The 25,639-nt window shown below is 42.9% G+C and overlaps 1 protein-coding gene across 3 annotated transcripts; it reads right to left on the bottom strand.

Annotated features, from left to right (window-relative positions):
- Positions 1-2,404: 2,404 nt before the first annotated feature.
- Positions 2,405-25,426, bottom strand: LOC118364197 (acetyl-coenzyme A synthetase, cytoplasmic-like). Of its 3 annotated transcripts, XM_035745515.2 has the most exons (19): positions 25,133-25,426; positions 24,465-24,624; positions 23,551-23,746; positions 18,092-18,287; positions 17,332-17,404; positions 16,534-16,609; positions 16,208-16,319; positions 15,302-15,349; positions 12,311-12,448; positions 11,638-11,808; positions 9,099-9,232; positions 7,363-7,495; positions 6,699-6,755; positions 6,506-6,586; positions 6,215-6,323; positions 5,948-6,016; positions 5,465-5,641; positions 5,241-5,315; positions 2,405-5,065 (listed from the first exon to the last, which is right to left on the bottom strand). In XM_035745515.2, exons 2-19 carry the CDS (start codon positions 24,589-24,591, stop codon positions 4,938-4,940), a joined length of 2,100 nt encoding a protein of 699 aa, XP_035601408.1. In that variant the 5' UTR covers positions 24,592-24,624; positions 25,133-25,426; the 3' UTR covers positions 2,405-4,937. The 3 variants fall into 3 exon arrangements, with proteins under 3 accessions (XP_035601408.1, XP_035601407.1, XP_035601409.1); XM_035745514.2 differs by having other exon boundaries at positions 24,465-25,426; XM_035745516.2 differs by lacking the exon at positions 15,302-15,349 and having other exon boundaries at positions 24,465-25,426.
- Between the last annotated feature and the right edge of the window lie 213 nt (positions 25,427-25,639).

Here is a 25,639-nt window from a genome sequence, read left to right on the forward strand (position 1 = left end):
CTTTGTCACCTTCTCTGTCCCCTCCTCTGTCACCTTCTCTCTCCCTTCCTTTGTCACCTTCTCTCTCCCTTCCTTTGTCACCTTCTCGCTCCCCACCTCTGTCACCTTCTCGCTCCCCTCCTCTGTCACCTTCTCTCACTTCCTCTGTCACCTTCTCTCCCTTCCTCTGTCACCTCTCTCTCCCTTCCTCTGTCACCTTCTCGCTCCCCTCTTCTGTCACCTTTTCTCCTTCCTCTGTCACTTCCTCTGTCACTTCCTCTGTCACCTTCTCTCTCTCCCTTCCTCTGTCACCTTCTCTCTCCCTTCCTCTGTCACCTTCTCTCTCCCTTCCTCTGTCACATTCTCTCTCCCTTCCTCTGTCACCTTCTCTCTCCCTTCCTCTGTCACCTTCTCTCTCCCTTCCTCTGTCACCTTCTCTCTCCCTTCCTCTGTCACCTTCTCTCTCCCTTCCTCTGTCACCTTCTCTCCCTTCCTCTGTCACCTTCTCTCTCCCTTCCTCTGTCACCTTCTCTCTCCCTTCCTCTGTCACCTTCTCTCTCCCTTCCTCTGTCACCTTCTCTCCCTTCCTCTGTCACTTCCTCTGTCACCTTCTCTCTCCCTTCCTCTGTCACCTTCTCTCTCCCTTCCTCTGTCACCTTATCTCCCTTCCTCTGTCACTTCCTCTGTCACCTTCTCTCTCACTTCCTCTGTCACCTTCTCTCTCCCTTCCTCTGTCACCTTCCCTCTCCCTTCCTCTGTCACCTTCTCTCTCCCTTCCTCTGTCACCTTCTCTCTCCCTTCCTCTGTCACCTTCTCTCTCCCTTCCTCTGTCACCTTCTCTCTCCCTTCCTGTCACCTTCTCGCTCCTCTCCTCTGTCACCTTCTCTCCCTTCCTCTGTCACTTCCTCTGTCACCTTCTCTCTCCCTTCCCCCTCCCTGCTCTCTGAGGCCTCTAGCACCCTCTCTTCCTCCTGTCCAGTCTCCTGTTGTCACGGTCAGCCCACTGCATGCATAAACAATAACGGCCTGCCTCTCCACTGCACATTATGCTCACAAGGGTCAAGCGGCTGGACAGCTATGCCAACACGCCCAACCAGTGCACCCAGGGGACTCCCAGGGCTGTCTGCCACCCCCAGATGGACCCCATCAACAGGCCATGGTGGGGGACTGACACACCCTGCTCTAGTCTTAAAATTACACATGTATGGGCAACACACACACACAAGTACAGAAACACACAGAGAAACGAACGTCCGCACACTCACACCGTGAGACTGAGTGTCCTATGATTTAAATCCTGTCTCAGTGGAGCTGCCCTTTCTACAGCACAGACAAGACCAGCCTCCTCCCATTAAAGAAACTGCAAGTTGGCCGTTTGACTGGCTGGCCAGGGCCTACTATTACTGACCTGAATAGACTGTATCTATCACCAGAGGGTTGAGAAGATGAACCTACGGATGAATGGATCAATCTGGATATGTGTCCAAAATTGCACCCTATTCCCTATATAGTGCACTAATTTTGACTAGAGCCATATCGGCCCTGGTCAAAAGTAGTGCACTACATAGGGAATAGTGTGCCATTTCAGATGCAAGCCTGGGGGTGCTCAGGTTTTATGTGTGGAGGGAATGCTAAAAAGAGGACAAAGCAGAGGCACATACCGTAGGTCCGATACTGTGAACTAGCTAGCTGACACATCATGTGGTCTCCCAGCCACTCTCTCTCACACACACACCTCACCAAAACATGAGGACAAACCACTTTGCTTCACCTGTCTCATTGATGAACGACCACAGCGTCATTAGGGCTGTTCATGTCCCTGAGCAAAACTGAGCTGGAAGAAGGGAGCTGGATATATATAATGAACACATGCTGCTGGACATGAATACAATGAATACATACAGTCCAGCGTCACCAGCCTCTACCCCAAAACCAATAACAACTTCAGCAATTATTCAGTCCCAGCCATCCCCATGGCCAGCAAATGGTTCATGTTACCGATCAACATCATACAAGTGCGTATCAATTTCCTATACTAGATAAGCATGTACTTCATTAAATAGAAATCTATATAGTCACAGCTAGAGTTCAGTGGAGGCTACTGAGAGAACGGCTCACAATAAAGGCTGGGATGGAGCAAATAGAATGGTATCAAACACATGGAAACCACATGTATTTGATAGCATTCCACTTATTGCACTCCAGACAATACAAGCCTGTCCTCACCAACCTCCTGTGGAGTGGTACCCTCTCTCCAGTCTACACACAATGACAAAGGATCCTACTATTGTTACTAAGTCTTATCTATGCTCAATCACTGCCATCTTGAGGGTGGTGCTGGTTCCACTTAAACAGAAGGCAGGTTCCATTCTAGGAGAAATCTGAGAAGAAATCAATCAGTGAGTAGAACACAATGAAGAGGGAGTGGATCATTAATATATTTATTCATCTTCAACTCTACAGGATACTGGCTGGTGGCTTCCAGTTAAATAGGCAGTTGATTAAACAGCATGAACAAACAATAACGGGTCAGCTACATCTCAATTATATAAGCAAGCCAGACAGCACACACAGAATGACTTCATTTACAGCAGTAGCATATCCTTCAATACATTCACACTTTCCAATATTAGACTATTTTATGATTCAGTCAAATGACCAGAAAAATGGATGTGACACAAAAGAACAGGGAAAGATTAAAGGACTGGTTTACTTACTCATCGGATGTATACAAGTGATCTTGAAAAAAGAATGCAAATTATTGCAGACAAATTTAAATTATTGACAAGATGAAGAAGCCCCCAGTCAGCGTAGCATAAAGCAGTAAGGCTGAATAGGGAAGTATGGTGTCAGGAGTATTCCTGTCTCCTACCTACAGTATTCTGATTCAGGAACTAAATACACCATTATTACATCGACTCATGTCATGTTCAGTCAGATACTATATAGCGGACTTTGTATCTGTGCCATTATAGCGTTTGTGACAGCACGGGCAGTGCCATAGAGGCCATTTCCATTTCGAAGTAGTCCATTTTCTTCTTCACGTTTGGCTGATCCCTCCTGATGACACAGTTGCCCCAACAGGGTCACCAGCCAATGACTACACTAAAATGGTGGAAGTATTCAACGGCGCTGCCAATGCTAACAGGACTCTATCCTGCTTTATGTCATATACCCAAAGATCCTGTTCTTTAAAACCAGAGTTCTTCATTGAAACAATAACAAACCAGTCAATAGCCTTTGTTTCTGTAAAAGTTGAGGGATGATGGGCCTGGAGAAATGGAACCACTCAAATTCATAGATGGCTGCAATGTCTGACCATCCTTGATATTACAATTTAACCATGTTTTGAGCCCATATATTGTTTGTTTAAAAACATTGGAGTAAAACAAGCTTATAGGGTTCTGATGGTTTATGCCAGTTAAACTAAGCCCATGAAGCATTTAGATATCTTTTTCAAGAAACAATGGATATATACATCATTAATTTATGATGAAAAACAGATTTAGAAGCTAAGGATTGTGGCTAATAACTGAACACAGTATACTGTAGGTCTTGTATAATTATAGCACCATCTACTGGAAACGTAGGAAAGGTCAAGAAGAACTGCAAAGGTGTGAGATGAGATGCAACTGAATGAATAGAACGATCACAGCGCTCCAACATGCCCAGCACAGAGTTGTACTCATTAGGACATGCAATGGAAAATATTTTTTAAAGTTCAACAGAAAATGAAAAATAAAAAAGTCCAAGTAGTCTCTCCCTGTTGGTTTGTTTTCTACCATTTAGTGCCTAGAACCCAGGTTTATATCCCAAAATAATAAAAAACAGATCAGTCAGTCCATTTACTGTTATTGCATGTCACTTTGATACAAAGGGGCAACAAAAAGAAAACTGAGAAACATGTGACATACAGACAAATGCTTTCAAATCAAATAGCTGTTAAAAATTGTTATTTTTAAAGTGTTGGCACATGAACACAATGATATTTCATAAACTATTTAAAATACTAGAATACATTTAAACAGGTCTTACATTGTTATGTTTGGTCCCACTTTAAAACAACTTATGAAGTCTTGAAATCCTTTACAAGGACTAAATCAGTTATTCACAAATCATATACACTGAGTTACAAAACATTAGAAACACCTGCTCTCTCCATGACAGACTGACCAGGTGAAAGCTGTGGAACGCTTGCGACACCTTGTAGAGTTTATGCCCCGACGAATTGAGTCTGTTCTGAGGGCAAGGGGGGGTGCAACTCAATATTAGGAAGGTGTTCTTAACGTTTAGTACACTCTGTGTAGAAGCAAAGCCATATCATATATAAAGGGTAATAGAACAGGTCCTTGAATCTAGTGTGCCATTACCTGTCAGACCCTCTGAAATAGCATGACAGTTGCTGGTGAATGACATAGGCCGTATAAAAGGGTTTTTGAAGGCTTCAGTTATTTCTGCAAAAGGGGGACCTTGGATTGATTTCTAATACAATTAACCCAGTCTAAACAGAGGAGAGAGGAGTGTTCAGCGCAGTTCTGCTAATACACAAGCCCCCTCTGCCTCTAGAAGACAAAACTGGAGAGGAAAATGCATCTCAAAAACTTAAAACATTTCAAGCGTGCAGACAAACATGTATAGCAATCCTTTGTCAAACGGCAATGAAATAAAAAGGACAAAATAACAAGTGTACATAGTTCAAATGGAGAGAATTAACAAATACAACTTTTGAATCTAATAGTACATTAAGTGTACTCAAGAGGGGAGAACTGAACTGCTGACAAACTAGAGGGATTTTGTTGTGTTTCTTTAACCCAAGTGTTGGCTCGAGTCCCACTGTGAAGGCTGTACAGTTACATTTATACATCTCCTTCTGCTCCTCGTCCTCCCTGCTCCTCGTCCTCCCTGTTCAGCCACGGTAAGAGCGTCAGGGTACTGTGGCCTCCTCTGTAGTTGTGAGCTCACATTTCGCCACAGCAGTGGTTCTGGAAGAGCAGTTCGATGACTGAGGAGTCGGCTAGCGTGGACACGTCGCCCAGGTCTCGCTCGTTACGGGCAATCTTACGTAGCACACGCCGCATGATCTTACCTGCGTACACAGAGGGGGGAGTAAAGGCAAGTCAGTCACTAATGAAGTTATCAGCTCTCATTCAAAACACCTTTCAAATCAAGCCATAGTGGAAAATGTTACATGTTCACATTCAAAATCATGTTCGTACAGAATAAAATCATAGCCAACAATCATAACCAAGGTACACTCTCACCTGATCTGGTCTTGGGAAGGCCTGGGGCATTCTGTATAAAGTCTGGAGTGGCAATGGCACCAATCTTCTCTCTCACTGTCAAAGCAGATAAACAGCATTAGTCATCAGCTCCAATACAGAAACATATTGTCGGTGTGGGATGCATGCAGACAGTGTAGGACAATCCCCTTCATGTTCAGTGACAGTACTGTAGTTGGCTTTACACAGATAAAGCCAAAACGTACCTTGTTTCTTTAACTGGGCCTCCAGAGTGCGGCTGAAGCTGACTCCGTCGGTAAGCGTGACGAAGCAGTAGAGACTCTCCCCTTTGACAGGGTGCGGCCTGCTAACTACCGCTGCCTCGACCACCGCCTCGTGCTCCACCAGGGCCGATTCCACTTCTGCCGTGCTCAGCAGGTGACCTGATGTACACACAACCCACAGGATTATCATATAGTACAACAGTCCACTGATCTCTACTGTAAATCACAAGTTAGAGAAGGTTCTTACATGCACCATGACTAGAAGACAACCTTTAATATTTCACAACAGCAGACAGCGCCCTAATAGTGGTAGTCCTATACCTTCCCCAGCTCAAGATAAATGAACCTGTTAGAGCACTATACTAGCAGTAGTGCAGATGACAGAACAAGAGACCTTACAGTACAGACAACTCCAACACACTGTACATCACATTTCACAGAGCTCCAGCTGATGGAAGTGCTCACCTGAGACATTCAACATGTCATCTATCCTCCCTGTGATCCAGTAATACCCATCCTTATCTCTACGGCAACCTGGGGGGGAAACAGCAACACATTAATGTGGTTTCCATGTCAACAACAGAGGGTCTTGATTTAGTATACACAAAAACAAAAATGCACTGTCCATGACACAATGAGACTCAAAGAATACATATGGTAAATGTGAGTTATTCTACAAAACGTCAGTCATTAATGGTGCTCAGGGTGTTAGCCATGTTAGATTCATCTTACCGTCACCAGTGACGTAGTATCCTGGGAATTGCTCGAAGTAGGTGGTCTCAAACCTCTGGTGGTTCCCAAACACAGTCCTCATGACTCCTGGCCAGGGCTGTTTGAACACCTGAGGGGGATAAGAAGCAAGGATGTTCAAAGTCAAACAACAAGTAAAGATCCACTTCATCAAATATACACAGCCGACTGCAGTGAGAATATTGCGTATTGGAGTGAGAATTAATCTAATGTTTAGTACTGGGTAGATCTATACATAAACTTCTGGATAACCAATTGCTCCCGCTGTCTTACCAGGTAACCCTCGCTTGGTCCCTCAAGCTCCTCCCCAGACTCATTCAAAATGGCAGGGACAACTCCAAAGAAAGGAAACGTCTGGTGGAGAAATGGGAAAAGACCGGCAATTTAGACCAACTTATCCCACATGATGACAGGGAGGGAGCATCTCAGTGAGCAGGAATGGGGAAGTCAATATAACAACACTTACAGCAGAGCCAGGCTTCATGGGCGTGGCAGCAGGTAGAGGAGTCAACACGTGGCCACCCTGAGACAGAAGCCAATGGGAAGAGATTCAGTCAGAACAGAGATTACAGTTACAGAAAGATGTCCATTCAATAAACTCATCCATGTCTTTAACATATTGAATCAAGACAGACTGCGTGACCGAAGGTAAACGCCCCATTCCGCCCCACAACCAAATCACATTGACATTTTTTGATCAACATGATATATGTAACCTACGTCTCTGCCTTATTTATGAACAGCTGAAATAAAAGCCCACAGTGATTTGAACCAACACTACAAAAATATATTAGGATGTAGGTTATTTCTGTCTGTTGTAACTAAGAACATTGCAGTAGCACACAGACTGCCTGTCGGTGTCCTGCTTATGTTTGTAATAGCCTACTGTTACAATAGACAATGACATTTGTTGTACAAAACGATCATGTCTTGGGTACACGTTGAAGTTTGTAGGCTACGCAAGTCAAACACCGATCATCGCCACAGGGGACAAAAAAAAATGTGCGCGAAGTAGAGAGTCAAGAGAATTTGGCAATGCAGCCACTCTATTCAATAAAATCTATTCAGTAACATTACGTTTTGATGTGTGTTAATCTAAAATTCATTAAAAAGAATAATAAACTGCTGACGGTCTCAGTCTGCCAGAAGGTGTCGACCACGGGGCACCTCTTCTCCCCCACCACGCTGTAGTACCACTGCCACGCCTCCGGGTTGATGGGCTCCCCCACCGTCCCCAGCACCTTCAGAGAATCCCGCTTGTACCTGACACACACACACACGGAGGGAAAGGGTTAACAGACACCCCCGTAGCCTCAGACAAAAGGACGAAACCAAAACATGCAGACATTTGCCAACACACATATATACATATAGTAAGTTTATAAACAGGGTGGTTTGAGCCCTGAAAACATGTATTTTTACCGCTCTAATTACACTGGTAACCAGTTTATAATAGCATTAAGGCACCTCGGAGGTTTTCGGAATATTGCCAATATACCGCGGCTAAGGGCTGTATCCAGGTCATGGTAACATGGCTCCTTGGAAATCTAATGAGCATAATACAAAAATCCATCAGAATCTGTCAGTTTAAGATAAAGGTGTGTTTTAACATGGTCTGCATCTCAATCCACTGCATCTGCCGATGTCAGCCTTACACATCTGCTGTGAAAGGTGGCAAAGCTAGAGATGTGTTTGTCAAGCACAGAAACCGAGACATCACGATTTTCGGGCTATGGAAAGATGGTGTTCTCGGTTTTGCTCTACAACCTGCACAAGAGTCATAAGACTTGTCTGAAGTTGGTATATCCAATCTGCCAACTTCTGTCTGTAGCATCTGAACAGTTTGGGCTACACACTAATATGACCCCTTTGTGGAAAGGTGAATCTCTCATGAACACGTACGTCGTCTTTTTTGCTCTAGGACACCCACACGCCTCGTCTGAAGGTCCCGCAATACCAGTTGAGTAAACATGGAGATCAGAAATATTTAACTAAACTTTCTTATCTCTCTCAGATATAGGACAGACACTTCAGAACAAAGTTCCTTTAGATTTTGTTTGGGAATGTCCGTTTATCTATGTATGAAGCTGACAGTGCCGAGTAAAACCTTAAACTCAAAACCAGCAAATCTTTGCTGTATTTGTTGCCAGCCTCGCTCTAGTAATGGTTTAAAGAGATTAGAAATCTCACAGTATCAACTTTGCTGTAGCTTTCTTTTACACCTGCTACATTACTGCAGACACGGTAGTCTGAGCCATCCGATTGGCCAGTGGAAGGCCTATAGTGCACTTGATTGGCTCCCCCCAGGAAAGGAAGAGTTCGTAACTTCAGACATGAAATGGATCAAAAAGTTGCCTACCCGGCACGCAGAGCAGCTGAAACGGATGCACCTACTGCCAACAGCCCGGGACAAATAAAAAAAGAAATGCAAGGCGTATCGTTGTTTTTTTAATAGAAATTTTTGGCGATCGACTAGGAATGCCTTGGAGATCGACCAGTCAACAGGCTGTTGGTGACCACAGCCTTAAGGGATCCATAAACTCAAATAGCTAAATGATTATTGGTATGACCATCTTAAACCAAATCCATATAGTTTCGTAGAACCCCCCCAGCTTAGACTCTAGTGGATTAAATGATAATATAAACAGATGGAGAACTCAATCTGTAGATACAGGAATGCTTCTTCTGTACTATGAAGCCCCATCATGCTCAAGCCTAGGTCATGTTCAACAGGATAGAACTTACTTAAAAAACAGGGTCAAACAAGGAGGTACTGTCCAATTTTAACAGTATTGTTAGTGTGCCCTAATGAACACACAATCCTGGTGAGGAACAGGCTGAATGAGCCAAGAGTGTGGAGACTCACTTCTGGACGGGCTCGCTCCCATACTTCATGAGGAGGCGGATGGCTGTGGGCGCCGTGTAGAACTTGGTGACTTGGTACTTGTCCACTATCTCCCACATGCGGCTGACGTCCGGGTAGGTGGGCAGACCCTCGAACTGAACATATCAAAACCGAGCCAGAGGCAGATGGTGTAAACACAACCTCATGATCATAACCAAAGTCATCATTAGCAGTCTGAACTACAGGAAAATAATATCCCCTTCCATCTTCCCCTCCTGTTTACACACACTTTTATGAGTCGCTTTATGATATTAGTCAATAAAACCATTCACTTGGTTATAAAACAAAATGTCTAACATTTGTCCAAATGGATGTTTTAGACACAGAAAGGTATTATGAAGTCCTGTTGCACAACATTGTAAAGCCTTCTTTCAATATAACAATGACAAGTTTATCACATTTAATCGTAAAAATACTCTGGGTGTGTCTCAAAGAGCACTTATATATATATATATATATATATATATATATATATACACACACACACATACACACACACACTTAAACTCTTTCACAATTCCTGACATTTAATTCTAGTAAAAAGTCTGTCTTAGGTCACTTAGGATCACCACTTTATTTTAAGAATGTGAAATGTCAGAATAATAGTAGAGAGAATTATTTATTTCAGCTTTTATGACTTTGCTGTCCTTGAGCCATTTTGCCACAACTTTGGAAGTATGCTTAGGGTCATTGTCCATTTGGAAGTATGCTTAGGGTCATTGTCCATTTGGAAGTATGCTTAGGGTCATTGTCCATTTGGAAGTATGCTTAGGGTCATTGTCCATTTGGAAGTATGCTTAGGGTCATTGTCCATTTGGAAGTATGCTTAGGGTCATTGTCCATTTGGAAGTATGCTTAGGGTCATTGTCCATTTGGAAGTATGCTTAGGGTCATTGTCCATTTGGAAGTATGCTTAGGGTCATTGTCCATTTGGAAGTATGCTTAGGGTCATTGTCCATTTGGAAGTATGCTTAGGGTCATTGTCCATTTGGAAGAATGCTTAGGGTCATTGTCCATTTGGAAGTATGCTTAGGGTCATTGTCCATTTGGAAGTATGCTTAGGGTCATTGTCCATTTGGAAGTATGCTTAGGGTCATTGTCCATTTGGAAGTATGCTTAGGGTCATTGTCCATTTGGAAGAATGCTTAGGGTCATTGTCCATTTGGAAGTATGCTTAGGGTCATTGTCCATTTGGAAGTATGCTTAGGGTCATTGTCCATTTGGAAGTATGCTTAGGGTCATTGTCCATTTGGAAGTATGCTTAGGGTCATTGTCCATTTGGAAGTATGCTTAGGGTCATTGTCCATTTGGAAGTATGCTTAGGGTCATTGTCCATTTGGAAGTATGCTTATGGTCATTGTCCATTTGGAAGTATGCTTATGGTCATTGTCCATTAGGAAGTATGCTTGGGGTCATTGTCCATTTGAAAGATCCATTTGCAGCCAAGCTTCAACTTCCTGACTGATGTCTTGAGATGTTGCTTCAATATATCCACAATTTTCCTACCTCATGATGCCATCTATTTTGTGAAGTGCACCAGTTCCTCCTGCAGCAAAGCACCCCCACAACATGATGCTGCCACCCCCGTGCTTCACGGTTGGGATGGTGTTCTTTGGCTTGCAAGCCTCCCCCTTTTCCTCTAAACATAACGATGGTCATTATGGCCAAACAGTTCTATTTTTATTTCATCAGACCAGAGGACATTTCTCCAAAAAGTACGATCTCTGTCCTCATGTGCAGTTGCAAACCGTAGTCTGGCTTTTTTTATGGTGGTTTTGGAGCAGTGGATTCTTCCTTTCTGAGCGGCCTTTCAGGTTATGTCGATATAGGACTTGTTTTACTGTGAATATAGATACTTTTGTACCCGTTTACTCCAGCATCTTCACAAGGTCCTTTGCTGTTGTTCTGGGATTGATTTGCATTTTTCACACCAAAGTACGTTCATCTCTAGGAGACAGAATGAGTCTCTTGTGGAGGTCTACGGTTTTTTTCCTGATGTCTTGGCTGATTTCTTTTGATTTTCCCATGATGTCAAGCAAAGAAGCACTGAGTTTGAAGGTAGGCATTGAAATACATATATAGGTACATCTCCAATTGACTCAAATGTCAATTAGCCTATCAGAAGCTTCTAAAGCCATGACATTTTCTGGAATTTCCCAAGCTGTTTAAAAGGCACAGTCAACTTAGTGTATGTAAACTTCAGATCCACTAGAATTGTGATTGTGAATTATAAGTGAAATAATCTCTAAACAATTGTTGGAAAAATGACTTGTCATGCACAATGTAGATGTCCTAACAGACTTGCCAAAACTATAGTTTCTTAAAACAAAATTTATGGAGTTCCGACTTCAACTATATAGTGCACTATTTTAGACCAAGGCCCTATTCCCTATATATAGTGCACTACTTTAGACCAGATTCCAAACAGAATAAGGTTCCATTTCAGACAGCCCTCTTCCTCCTCTAAATGACAGTATTAAGCCTGTAGCCATCCACTCACCAGGACACTGGTGGCACCGTTAGCCAGGGGCCCGTAGGTGATGTAGGAGTGGCCCGTGATCCAGCCGATGTCGGCCGTGCACCAGTACACATCCTCAGGATGGTAGTCAAACACCAGTTTGAAGGTGGTGGCCACGTAGAGCATATAGCCACCGATCGTGTGCAGCACACCCTGATTACAAGACATGATCACTACAGCAGCATTTACAAGTATGTGAAAACAGAGTGCATAAATCAAACCGAGAGAAGAGAGAAAGGCAGTTAGAAACAGAGTGCATAAATCAAACCGAGAGAAGAGAGAAAGGGAGTTAGAAACAGAGTGCATAAATCAAACCGAGAGAAGAGAGAAAGGCAGTTAGAAACAGAGTGCATAAATCAAACCGAGAGAAGAGAGAAAGGCAGTTAGAAACAGAGTGCATAAATCAAACCGAGAGAAGAGAGAAAGGGAGTTAGAAACAGAGTGCATAAATCAAACCGAGAGAAGAGAGAAAGGCAGTTAGAAACAGAGTGCATAAATCAAACCGAGAGAAGAGAGAAAGGGAGTTAGAAACAGAGTGCATAAATCAAACCGAGAGAAGAGAGAAAGGCAGTTAGAAACAGAGTGCATAAATCAAACCGAGAGAAGAGAGAAAGGGAGTTAGAAACAGAGTGCCACTGCTACATAGCATGTGTACCTTGGGTTTCCCGGTGGAGCCGCTGGTGTAGAGGATGAAGAGGGGATCTTCAGAGTCACACCACTCTGGTTCACATTCCTCAGACACACCACTCAGCAGGCTGAGCCAGCACTGATCCACCTCAGGGTTCCACGGCACCTGGCGGACCCACCCACCCACACACACACACACACACACACACACACGGAACCCTGAATTTTTACAGCTCGAGAGAAACCACATCAAGACATCCTGATAACGATCATAGGAAAAAACAAAGTCTAATCTTACTTTGATTCTATTGTCAAGAGCAACAACCAAGCCTAATTGATAGCAGTAGGAAGAAACGTGTAAATGTTTCTAATCCCTAAATCAGGAGTGAGAATGTTAGCTCAAATCAAACATTCTCAAATAAGACAAAATACGAGAGCTATAAAAAGGTTATGGGAAGTCTAAGTGAATCAGCGTTTAGGCTTGAACAGTCTGTGAAACAATGGTGAGAGAAGTTAAATGTTTTAACTCCTTGAGTTCAATAGAATTACTCTCCTAAAATGCTGCTCTCAGGGGTGAAAGGTCACTATATATGGATGGGGCTAATGAAATACACGGAACAGATGTTCTAGAAATATGGGTAGGGCCCTGCATTTCTTTTAAAAAAAAATCTGAAATATGCCAAATGTGCATAACATTGATAGTGTTGCACATGTATTGATATACACTCAGTGGCCAGTTTATTAGGTACAACAACCTGTTCACAAAAATGGTTCACTCCTACATACAATGAGTCAAGTGGTCGTGGCTTGCTATATAAAGCAGGCAGACAGGCATCGGAGCATTTACTTACTATTTGATTCAACGTTATAGAATGGGTCAAACAAGTGACCTAAGTAACTGATTGTCGGTTCCAGGTGCACCCGTTCCAGTATCAGAAATGACGAGTCTCCTGGGCTTTTCACGCACGACAGTGTCTAGGGTTTACCGAGAATGGCGCGAGAAACAAAAAACATCCAGTCAGCACCAGTCCCGTGGGCGAAAACAGCTCGTTGATGAGAGAGGTCGAAGGAGAATGGCAAGAATTGCGCAAGCTAACAGGCAGGCCATAAAAAGGCAATTAACTGCGTAGTACAACAGTGGTGTGCAGAACTGCATCTCGGAACGCGCAACTAGTCGGTCCTTGTCACACATGGGCTATGGAAACAGACGTCCACACCGGGCTCCACCCCCATCAGCTAAAAACAAGAAGCGGCTCCAGCACCAACAGTGGACAATTGAGGAGTGGAAAAATATTGCCTCGTCCGACGAATCCTGGTTCCTGTATGCGTCATGCTGATGGCAGAATCAGGATTTGGCGTAAGCAGCCCAAGCCCACGGCCCCATCCTGCCTGCTGTCACCGGTACAGGCTGGCGGTGTAATGGTGTGGGAAATGTTTTCCTGGCACACGTTAGGTCCCTTGATACCAACTGAACAACATTTCCACACCAAAGAATTCGGGTTGTTCTGGAGGCAAATGAGGGTCCGACCCAGTACAAGATGGGTGTACCTAATAAACTGAGTGTATATTGACAGTGGTGCACAATCTCAATAAGACTTAAAAAATAAAAAAAAACAGACATTATCTGAAACATGAAATGAAAGACGACACTTACAGTATGAGAGATCAATTACATCTACATGGAGTCAGGGGTCAATTACCTCTTATCTGAAACCTTAGTCATTGTTTATCCTTCATTGAGTGTGGTTACATGCACACAATAATGCGATTATTGTGGATAGTCAGATTAATACAATAGTTTGAATAAAAGTTGACATGCTTTGCAAGAAGAATGATTTATTTAACAATCCTGTGTATATGGACACATCTGAAATCGGGTTACTTGATGGCACTCTGATAAATGCAGAAAAAAACGCAATCAAAATAAACGTTCTACCACAGCAAACATGTTATTTTTGGGAAGCATATTTGATTCACAGTTCGGACATGTGAAAACTACTTCTAAGACCTATACATTCAGTTGTTCCGAACTCACTTCACTCACACTAAAGCGGTTGGCTCGCTCGGCTGGTGCTACCACATGCAACGATCAACTACACCGCTGGAACGCCAATTACGGTGTTTACAGGGCTTAATAATTCGAAAGATTGCCCAGAAAATTAGTTTTAAATGGGCGTATGTTTACTTCGATTTTGACCTTACGCCAATTACATGACTATTGCATAATTTGCCATCAGTTTAAGGTCGAATTATTAGTGTGCATGTAAACGTGTTTCTTTCAGGTCAAACCTTTATCACCATCTTAAAGATGCACTACAGAAATTGGTCAGACATTTCCTGGTTGGTAAAATTCTAATAGTTTGCCTAATTTCAGTTTGTGACAATAGAAGCAGTGAAATATAATATGCAGTGAAATATAATTTCCATAACCAAAAATATTGTATTTTCAGCTGTTTGAAAGTAAGACTCAAAAGCGACACATAAGAACAGGAAGGATAGAAATATTTTTTTATTTAACTAGGCAAGTGAGTTAAGAACAAATTCTTATTTACAATGACGGCCTACCGGGGAACAGTGGGTTAACTGCCTCGTTCAGGGGTAGACCGACAGATTTTTACCTCGTCAGCTCGGGGATTCCACCTTTCGGTTACTGGCCCAACGCTCTAACCACTAGGGTACCTGCCTCCACAAAAAAGCTCACATCTACCGTTTCTTAGACTTGCTCTCAATTAGTGACAAATTTATAACACACATTTCTATGTGGATTTGGTCAGGTAGCCCAAAAAGTTACATATTGCAGCTTTATGTACAGCGAAAGTAAAGCCTAAAGCTAGACAGAGATCAGGTAAGGGACCCCTGACCGGTGTAAGCTGACAGACCACAGACAGACCACAGACAGACAGAGGTGTGTAACACGAACCACCCCTAGGGTTAGCCTACCGTTGACAAGTAGATCAGACAGGTGTTAAGAAAAGGACAAGAAATGGAGAGAATTCAAGCTCAGGGAAATCTGAAATACCTGCGGGACGGGACGGATTTTCTTTACTCTGTCTTTCTGTTTCTCCTGCTAGAAGGGGTTAATGGAGACGGTTAGGCCTATTTGAACAAACATAAAGGTGTGGCTTCATGTCATTTGAACCATGACATCGAGACAAAGCCGTACCGACTATCTACACTTTTCATTGTACACAAAACCAAAGAGAAAAAGCCAAACGTGTTGACTGTTTCTGGAGATACGTGAAATACAAACATAGTAGGGAGTTAACATTAAAGTGATAAGGTATTTATTCATTAAACAGTAGCAAATGTTAAAGGTGCCCTAAACCTGCCCTATGAACACAGGGGTCGTATTCATTAGGCACCAACCGGGAAAAAAAAAACTAACAGGGAGGGACAGCGGTCTAAGACCCGGTTTCGATCCCAGGCTGTCTCGCAGCCGGCCGTGACCGGGAGACCCATGAGGCGGCGCACTATTGGCCCAGCATCGTCCAGGTTATGGGACAGTTTGGCCGGCTGGGATGTCCTTGTCCTATCGCGCAGGCCAGGCGCATGCATGCCGACTTCGGTCGCCAGTTGTACGGTGGTTCCGCCGACGCATTGGTGAGGCTGGCTTCCGGGTTAAGAGAGCAGGATGTCAAGAAGCAGTGTGGCTTGGCAGGGTCGTGTTTCGGAGGACGCATGGCTCTCTACCTTCGCCTCTTCCGAGTCCGTTGTGGAGTTGTTGCGATGGGACAAGACTAACTACCAATTGGATACCACGAAAATCGGGGAGAAGGGGTCAAAAAATAAAATACAAAAATTGTCCAATAACAAACACCCATTTTTAATTTGTGTTGCAATTTTTTTTTAGCTATGGTGTGCCCTAATGAATAGAACCCTGTAGAGAGACTGTGGGGCGTGAGAGAGCTTTTTCTGGTGGTCTCACCTGCAGGTCAGGACAGGGCCGCTTGGCAGGGGGAGACTGAGAGCTGAGGGGAATGGCCTCCACCTCCTTGGACAGGTGTTTAAGCATGATACACCTCTGTACTGGGAAACTCCTGACAGATGGAGAAGAGAGTGGGGCAGTGTGAAAGAGTAGAGGAAGAGACAAAGTAAAAGGACAGAGTCGTGATTCACATGAACAAAGTCTGCATGACGCTCTCCAAGTAAACATACAGGCATCTATCGGCAAGGATGTGTTGTAAATATCTAGCAAACAGAGTAGAAGTCTGTATATGCAACTAGCTAGTCAGATAGAAAGTGTGTCCTTACTTGTCCCTGCATTTCTGTAGTGCGTCGTCAGCGATCACCTTCAGGTTGATTAGCTTATCTCCTCTGTAGAAGCCATCTGAGAGAGGGGGGGGTATGATGGGATGGGGGAGTTCAGAACGGATGAGGTCAAAGGGTGCACACCGATCAATGAGAGAAAGGCATGGCAGTGATTGCTATCGACAGGACTTCACTGGTACTGTCCTTCTGACTGCATTGGCATAAACCTGTCACAACCTGGGAACAATCTTCATATTGACATTTACATTTACATTTAAGTCATTTAGCAGACGCTCTTATCCAGAGCGACTTACAAATTGATATATTAAAATCTGCTGACAACAAAAATGAATGATTCTTGGATTATATTCATATGTGGCAAAACATTTTAGCATTGCGTGCTCAGCTCCTAAATGTTTTAGGATGTCAAACAAATGTATGTCTGGGTTCTAGTGTAATTGAACAGCAGCCAACGGGTGTCGCTAACGTGCAACGTTTTTAATTCCTTAATTCCCTTGGTAACAGTCTTCAGCCATAGACCAAAATTGACCAGGACCACACTCAGTCACTCACAATGGGTCACTATCTAAAGAGGTTATGGTGGTTATCCGATTAGCGTCACTCCAAATCCAAAGCTGTACAGTGATGCAGTAGGCCTGTACAGTGGGCTGGGCTCACTATGATGAGTACAAAGCCACGCTAATTAACATTGTGGATTAGGGGGTCAGGGGATAATCTGTGGCACTGTAATCCAATCTAATAAGTGTCTCTTTATTACTGCAGTTTAGTTTGCAGTCTCACCGGCCGTGATCAGCAACGAGCACTGGGAGTCCAGGATCCTCTCGCACAGCGACTCTGACGAAAAGCCTGCAAACTGGATAGTGTACACACAGAAATACACAAATCAAATACACTGTGCGCAAATGCACTCTAAAGTGTTTGCCTATTCTGTTTGCCTTGTAGCGTGTTGGTAGATATGTTCCTTCTAAGTCTGAGGAAAAAGCTGGCAAAATGGGTATTACAGCCACTTAACCTACTAATTCAAGGTCGCTGAAGTGCACTTTAATGACGGTATAAATCTGGCTGGTATGATGTGTCTATAGGTTTTAGGGTTGTCAATGATACCAGTATGACGTCAGGAAGAAAAGGAAACTAAAACATGAAGCAGACTTATTTTGAGCAAAACAGTCCTAAAGTTGGAAAACGGCCTCATGTGGTCACCCAGAGTCACTTGTTATTTCGCAAGCTATAGCACACACTATTTGACATAAAGTAGGATTTTAAAGGATCATGAAGTCTGCTTTGTGTTTTGTTTTTTTTGCCACAGAAAATCTGCTATCGTATCAAGATACTAGTATATGGATACTAGTATCTTGATCCACTAGTATCTTATCCATAGATTTGGATACTAGTATCTTGATCCACTAGTATCTTATCCATAGATTTGGATACTAGTATCTTGATCCACTAGTATCTTATCCATAGATTTGGATACTAGTATCTTGACAAAACTAAACAGGCCTAATCCAGACAGTTTTGGTGTAGGTTGTTAGTTACTCACCACGATTGAGTGCACAGCCCCGATGCGCACACAAGCCAGCATGGCCACCACCAGCTCCACCACCATTGGCATGTAGATGGACACGCGGTCGCCCTTCTTCACCCCCTGGGACTTGAGCACATTGGCAAACTGGCAAACCTGCTGGAGCAGCTCTCTGTATGTCACCGTCATCTCGTCACCAGGCTCGTTCCCTTCCCTGTAAGGGGACCAACATAGATGTCATACAGAGATACAGTGCATTCTGAAAGCATTTAGACGCCTTCTCTTATTCCACAGTTACGTTACAGCCGCATTCTAAAATGGATTAACTAAATAAAATCCCCAATCTACACACAATACACCATAATGACAAAGCAAAAACAGGTTTTTAGAACTTTAAAATAGAAATACCTTATTTACATAAGTATTCAGACCCTTTGCTATGAGATTCAAAATTGAGCTCAGGTGCATCCTGTTTCCATTGATCATCCTTGAGATGTTTCTACAACTTGGGAGACCACCTGTGGTAAATTCAATTGATTGGACATGATTTGGAAAGGCACACACCCGTCTATATAAAGGTCCCACAGTTGACAGTGCATGTCAGAGCAAAAACCAAGCCATGAGGTCGAAGTAATTGTCCGTAGAGCTCCGAGACAGGATTGTGTGTGAGGCATAAATCTGGGGAAAGCTACCAAAAAAAATGTCTGCAGCAAATGAAGGTGCCCGACAACAGTGGCCTCCAGCTTTCTTAAAATGGAAGAAGTTTTGAACCACCAAGACTCTTCCTAGAGCTGGCTGCCCGGCCAAACTCAGCAATCGGGGGAGAAGGGCCTTGGTCTGGGAGGTGACCAAGAACTCAATGGTCACTGACAGAGCTCCAGAGTTCCTCTGTGGAGATCAGAGAATCTTCCAGAAGGTAAACCATCTCTGCAGCACTCCACCAATCAGGCCTTTATGGTAGAGTGGCCAGACAAAAGCCACTCCTCAGTAAAAGACACATGACAGCCACTTAGTTTGCCAAAAGGCACTTAAGGACTCTCAAACTATGAGAAACAAGATTCTCTGGTCTGATAAAACCAAGATTGAACTCTTATGCCTGAATGTCAAGCATCACTTCTGGAGGAAACCTTGCACCATTGTTACAGTGAAGCATGATAGTGGTAGCATCATGCTGTGGAGTAAAACTGTGCCCAACAATTCCAGAAGTTGCATGGACTCATTCTATGTTCAATAATAGAGGGTAACATGATTTTTGAATAACTACACCATTATCTTTATGGTCTCTCAATCGAGTAGTGAATTTCAAGCAGAGATTCAACCACAAAGACCAGGAAGGTTTTTCAACGCCTTCCAAAGAAGGGCACCGATTGGTAGATGTGTAATAATGAAAAAAAGCAGACGCTGAATACCCCTTTGAGCATGGTGAAGTTAATAATTAACAGGTGTCCTTCCTAACTCAAGCAGGGTGGTGGTTGCATCATGTTATGGGTATACAGCTAAGCACAGGCAAATCCTAGAGGAAAACCTGATTCAGTCTGCTTTCCAACAGACACTGGGAGACAAATTGACCTTTCAGCAGGACAATAACCTAAAACACAAGGCCAAATATACACTGGAGTTGCTGACCAAGACGATATTGAATGTTCCTGAGTAGCCCAGTTACTGTTTTGAAAATCTATGGCAAGACTTGACAATGGCCGTCTAACAATGATCAACTTGACAGCGCTTGAATAATTTTAAATAAGAATAAAATGGACAAATGTTGTATAATCCAGGGTGAAAGCTCTTAAGATTCACAGTTGTAATCGCTGACAAAAGTTGCTTCTACAGAAGTATTAACTTTGGGGTGTGAATACTTACATAATAAGATATTTAAATTTTAAATACATTTGCAAACATTTCTAAAAACAAGTTTTCACTGTCATTATGGGTTATTGTGTAGATGTGTGAAAAAAACAACTATTTAATCCATTTTGAATTCAGGGTGTAACAACAAACATGTGGAAGTCAAGATGTATGAATATTTTCTAAAGGCACTGTAGATGTTATCCCCCTCCCAAAAAAATTCTGAAGATGAGTAATACTAAACCTCTGCTTTCTACTCAAACTCAAAACTTTCAAGCACACCAACATGCTCACAAAGCTAATATTCAAGGTGGATAAATTCTAGCTAAGTATCTCATGTGCCTACAGTTAAAGTAATAAACTGTGACATTGTGGCTCTCTGCTTTACTCAGCAATGTGCCTGTGGAATCGTTCGTCTCGGGAATCGCCTTTAAAAACGAGAAATGCATGACTGGCAAACTAAGGACAAGCTCTTAAAATGGCAGTGTGCGCACTTACGGTAGAATTTGGGATGGTGTGGTTACTGAGCATGATTGTACCTCTGTTAATCCTTAAGAGTCTATCGACTACCGTGCTTCAATCTAAGTATCAAAATACAAAAATCTGCTTCAGAAACCATCAGTTTAAGCTAGAGATGTCAGCTTGAGAGATATTGCATGGGCTACGTCTCAGTCCAAAGCATCCGCCTATGGCCGCGCTACAGCGGTGTTCGTTAGACCATAAGACATCCCGAAAATCAGTCTTCTCACGAAAAAGTCTAACATCCAAGCGGTTTGGCCTACAGTACTATTATGGCCACTCTATGGAAAGGGGAGACTCACGAACATGTTGTTGTTCTCCGTTTTGCTCTACACCCCCACAAGTGTCACAGGACCCATCTGAGGGGAACGCATACAAAAGATTGGAAGAATTAAGGTATATTTGTGCCAACAAAAATAAGGGGATAAATGTATACAAAAAAAACTATTTTCAGAGCTTTCTTATACATCGCCTAGGTATAGAACAGAGACCTAATTCCTCATTTATTTTTTGGCTGTCTCTTGCCATTTATGAATGTGTTATGCAATGTGTTTCTATGGGCTATAGTAGTAAAAGGTCTAATTCAATTTGATCAAATCATATATAAAGGGGTCCTAAATCATCCATGGTATGACCATCTTGAAACAAGTCCATGTTAGCTTAGTCCCCCGCCCCCACCCAACGGCTTAGACTGAGGTTAAAGCACTGTATCCCTTCTTACACAGTTGGCCCTCTTATCCCACTGGCCCATAACAAGAGCCCCTAGAGCCTGCTGAGAAATTAGAGCAAAACTCACTAACCAAGTTCACCCAATCAGCCCACATTCCACCCAAGGACAACAATCACTAATTGTGTTGTTGCTCTGCCATACTTTCACACTCAAATTAACAAGGTAACTCTGCCAGACAGAAGATAATGGATTTCTCATTGGAGGTAGCGAATGCATTTGAGCAAACAGCACATAGCCTTATGATAAACTTAATAGCATTTAGATTAACACAAGTTCTCCTCTCCAGTCCAGGACACACATTGCTTAATATAAACACAGCCGTGTCTAATAGGAAATCTAAAGGAAAGGCCGAGTTTGGTCTTTCCTATTGTGCAACACAATAGGCCTCCCAGATACTGTAGAGGGCCACGGTTATCTCACAACGGTTTATGTGCAAGAACGCGAGGAGGAAAATACCCATGAAAAGCTCTGCTTTCACACAACATGGATCTCTCACTAGAGACTGCCCACTGCTCCCATTTAGATTTATGTTTGTGAGCTGCATTCTGCTCATTGGCAGAAAACTACACCATTGCTGGTAGGTCAAGGTCATCCAAACAGATCCCCTCTCTATGGTGGTGACAGAGTGTGGCGAAACACACACACACTCCTATAAATAGTCAGCAGAGAAAAAAAATCTTTCCACTCACGTTCAAGATGTCAAAGTACAGATGACAAAGACACTCTGTTGTGGAGGTTGGCAGAGGAGAGACAAAAACACAGGCCTGCCTATTACCTACACTAAATAAACAAACTATAGTTAAGCAATAAGGCCCGAGGGGGTGTGGTTTATGGCCAATATACCAAAGCTAAGGGCTGTTCTCATGCACGACAACACGGAGTGCTAAGACACAGCCCCCCCCGAGGTGCCTTATTTCTATTATAAACTGGTTACCAATTAGAGCAGTAAAAATAAATGTATCGTCATACCCATGGTATACGGTCTGATATACCACGGCTTTCAGCAAAATCAGAATTCAGGGCTCAAACTACCCAGTTTATAATACAAATGAGATCATTTAGGGACAAAACAGCTAAAGTAAGGAATCCCCAGACAAAAGCTTGCCTATTACAACATTGTGAGACTAAAAAGTAACTTCATAAAGAAAAGGACGTATCCAATGGATTGAATAAGCTGAGAAGTAGCAGGGCAAATCTAATGGTATGGCTGACAGTACATTGGAACTGATAGGACAGACATTCACACTTGAGTCATGAGCACTGGAAGAGACTGCAGAGAGCATTGCCTTTTACGCTACAGCAACGTGGGACAAAGAAATGTCTAAGTTATACAAAATCTCTCGCAACTTTAATAACTGTAATGACTAGCCTGTCGGCAAGGAATACACTTCAAAATGCTACTAGTGAGAAAGAACATCTCCTGTAGTGAGAAGTCAGTTTTCTAAAATCAGTTAAGTTGAGACCTCCGAGTAACCCTATGCAGTCAAAGTCAAGTGTAGGCCCAATGCTGTTCATCATTAGACATCAACTGGTAAATGCACAACAATTTGCAAGACAAGACAAATACTTGAGACTAGAGCATATCAAAGCTGCAGCATGTCAGTTCCCTGTGGTCTAAATGACCTAGTCTAGTGTGGTTAATGGGGTGAGCAAAGAGCATGTGTGGATTGTGTCTCAACTTCAAAGCTCTCCTATTCACTCATCCCAACAAAACACACAAATAGCTACCACATCCCTAAATAACCCACCCAGCACTAGAAGCCCATCCGTCCTCATAGATCCACTATACATTTGAGGACATCGCTGACCTGGGGCTGGCTTTACAAAAGAGGGGGGCAGGGGTCTTGAGCACTAGTCATTTCAGACAAGACCAGAGACAAAGGACAGAGGATCATTGTAGAAGCATTCAACCTCCTGTCCTAGCATTCCATCAAATTGTTCCAGAGGGGCAATCTCCTCAAGCAGTGAAACAGACAATGTAACCCCTTTCAACACACATACACAGGCCATCAGACTGTTAAACAGCCATCACTAACACAGTGAGGCTGCTGCCTACATACAGACTTGAAGTCATTAGCCACTTCATTAAATGGACTACTAGTCACTTTAATTATGTTTACATATCTTGCATTACTCATCTCATATGTATAAACTGTATTTTATACCATCTATTGCATCTTGCCTAAGCCGATCAGTCATTGCTCATCCATATATTTATATATTCTTATTCCATTACTTAGATTTGTGTGTATTAGAAAGTTCTGGAATTGTTAAGATTACTTGTTAGATATTGCTGCACTGTCAGAACTAGTGTCACAAGCATTTCGCAACAACATCTGCTAACCATGTGTATGTGACCCATAAGATTTGATTTGACACACACCAGTAGAATGCCACTTTGTCCCCTAGCCCCCTCTCATGAATGTTACAGTCCAGGACGTTGTAGCAGATGTTGGTGGTGGCCCCCTCCATGCACTTGATGTAGATCTCCCCCTTTGTCACGTCAAAGTTGTAGTCCATGAACTGGCCCGTGTGCTTCGACTTCCAGTAGAAGTCTTTTGCAATGTCACCCCAGAACTCTGGAATAAGGAAACATAATGAAGGGCCATTATGATGACACATGACAGGTGGCTGATGGGGACAATCATCCTCCACCACCAGAAAACACACAAATGTCAGATTCATTTCCTGTGTCACATTTCCTCGACATGCTCACAGTTGTTGGAAAGCTTCGAAGTAAGATTTCCCTAAATAGACATGGGATAGATATGCTGGCAAAATCTATACACTTGGGACTGAAGTAAAACAAGACCTACTGCTGGTATAAATCAAAGGTTTTGTTCATGCAATACTTTTATTTCCACAAGGCTTTGTACGCCACCCCAGCCATAGGCTGCTCGCTCTGTGGTACCGGAGTTCCAAGTCTACGTCCAAGAGGCTTCTACCTCCAAGCCATAAGACTCCTGAACATCTAATCAAATGGCTACCCAGACTATTTACATTGCCGCCCCCCTCCCCCCCCCCTTTACGTTATTCTATATGCATAGTCACTTTAATAACCCTACATACATACATACACATTACCTCGGCTAACCGGTATCCCCTGTATATAATCTCTCTATTGCTTTTTTACTGCTGCTCTTTAACTACTTGTTACCTTTATTTCGTATTTGTATTTTTTTAAACTGCATTTTTGGTTTGGGGCTTGCAAGTATTTTATTGTAAGGTCTACACCGCTTGTATTCGGCGCATGTGACTAATTCCATTTGATTTAAATGTGTTTGTAAATAAACCTACCATCTGGATGTTCAATAGATTTCAGGTAGAGTTCTTTGTACTTCTCAAAGTTGGGTACATGAGCATCCTTCTTTAAGTCTCCTCCTGCATGAAATACGTCCTCCTTCGGTGCTTTGTCTGGAATCATTTTGCCCTTCAGTCAGCTGGCTTGCGATCTATCCTAACGATCGAAATACGAGACAAAAGATGGCAAAACTGCGAAGAATGGTATTAACGATAAATTGCGCTATTTGCTCGTGCCCACTGCAGCTCAAACTACTACGTGCAATTTTAAAAAGCCTCCAGTGAGTCACCCTCTCACTGCATGGTATTGAACAAAAACAAATGGTACAACTGGCTTAGTTAATTCTGACTTCCTTGTTTAAGGATGCTTCTTTAGCCTCCTAGCTACTTTAGAAGTCGACTATCTCGATTAATGCATAGGAAAACAATACATTAACTGAGATAATGAGGCTAACTGTCAAACTAGCCAACGTTAACTTAGCTGGTTGCAAATCCAAGCAATATTTCCAGGCAGTTGAACCCAAAAGAAACGAGATAGCAGCTAGCTAACTTTAGGGACATCAGCTATTCAAAGCGTTAGAAAATAGCTTAAAATATAAACCACTTCCTGCTATTCAAGAAGGTTAATAACTGCGTTTCCAGTTAGCTAGCCAACTTAGACCCACCGCTAGCTGGAGTTCAAATCCTTGCAAAAAAAATATCTAGCTGCTATAACTATAAGGAAGTAGTAAACGATTGACTTGAGAGCGAGACGAGGCCGTTCTGTTTGAAGTGGTAGGTTGAACACCACTTGACTTGATAGCGCCTTCTTCCATTCAAATTAAGCAACATTAAATATTTATCTGGAAAAATATCCGTTTTCCCTGAAGTGGAAGTGGTCTGCCCTTCGTCCAAATGTATTTTGAAGGCAGACAACGCGAAGGAAGAGCGCATGAGGAATGACTGTAAACTGAACTCCGGTTGGCCCTAAAATGGGCGGAGCGGCAGCCAATCATATTTGAGGAGAACGATGACGATTCCATTAAAGACGTTTGAAAGATACCTCCACTTCCTCCAAAGCCAAAGGGTATTTTTATTGATAAACTTTCCTCTCATCAGGTGTGGGTATGTAAAGAGGATGCCACTGGAGATAACTGATAGCCCCAAGTCCACTGGAAGGTTGTCACCACTGT

Source organism: Oncorhynchus keta, chromosome 27, assembly GCF_023373465.1.
Source record: "Oncorhynchus keta strain PuntledgeMale-10-30-2019 chromosome 27, Oket_V2, whole genome shotgun sequence".
Taxonomy (NCBI): Eukaryota; Metazoa; Chordata; class Actinopteri; order Salmoniformes; family Salmonidae; genus Oncorhynchus; species Oncorhynchus keta.

What these genes read in the sequence shown, in the direction of transcription:
- LOC118364197 (XM_035745515.2), bottom strand. Translation starts at nt 24,591, where the DNA reads ATGATTCCAGACAAAGCACCGAAGGAGGACGTATTTCATGCAGGAGGA. An exon ending in GGGCTGTGCACTCAATCGTG is followed by an intron (nt 17,405 to 18,091) that starts GTGAGTAACTAA and finishes TACACTATCCAG; the next exon opens with TTTGCAGGCTTTTCGTCAGA. An exon ending in GGGAGCGAGCCCGTCCAGAA is followed by an intron (nt 7,496 to 9,098) that starts GTGAGTCTCCAC and finishes TGTGTGTGTCAG; the next exon opens with GTACAAGCGGGATTCTCTGA.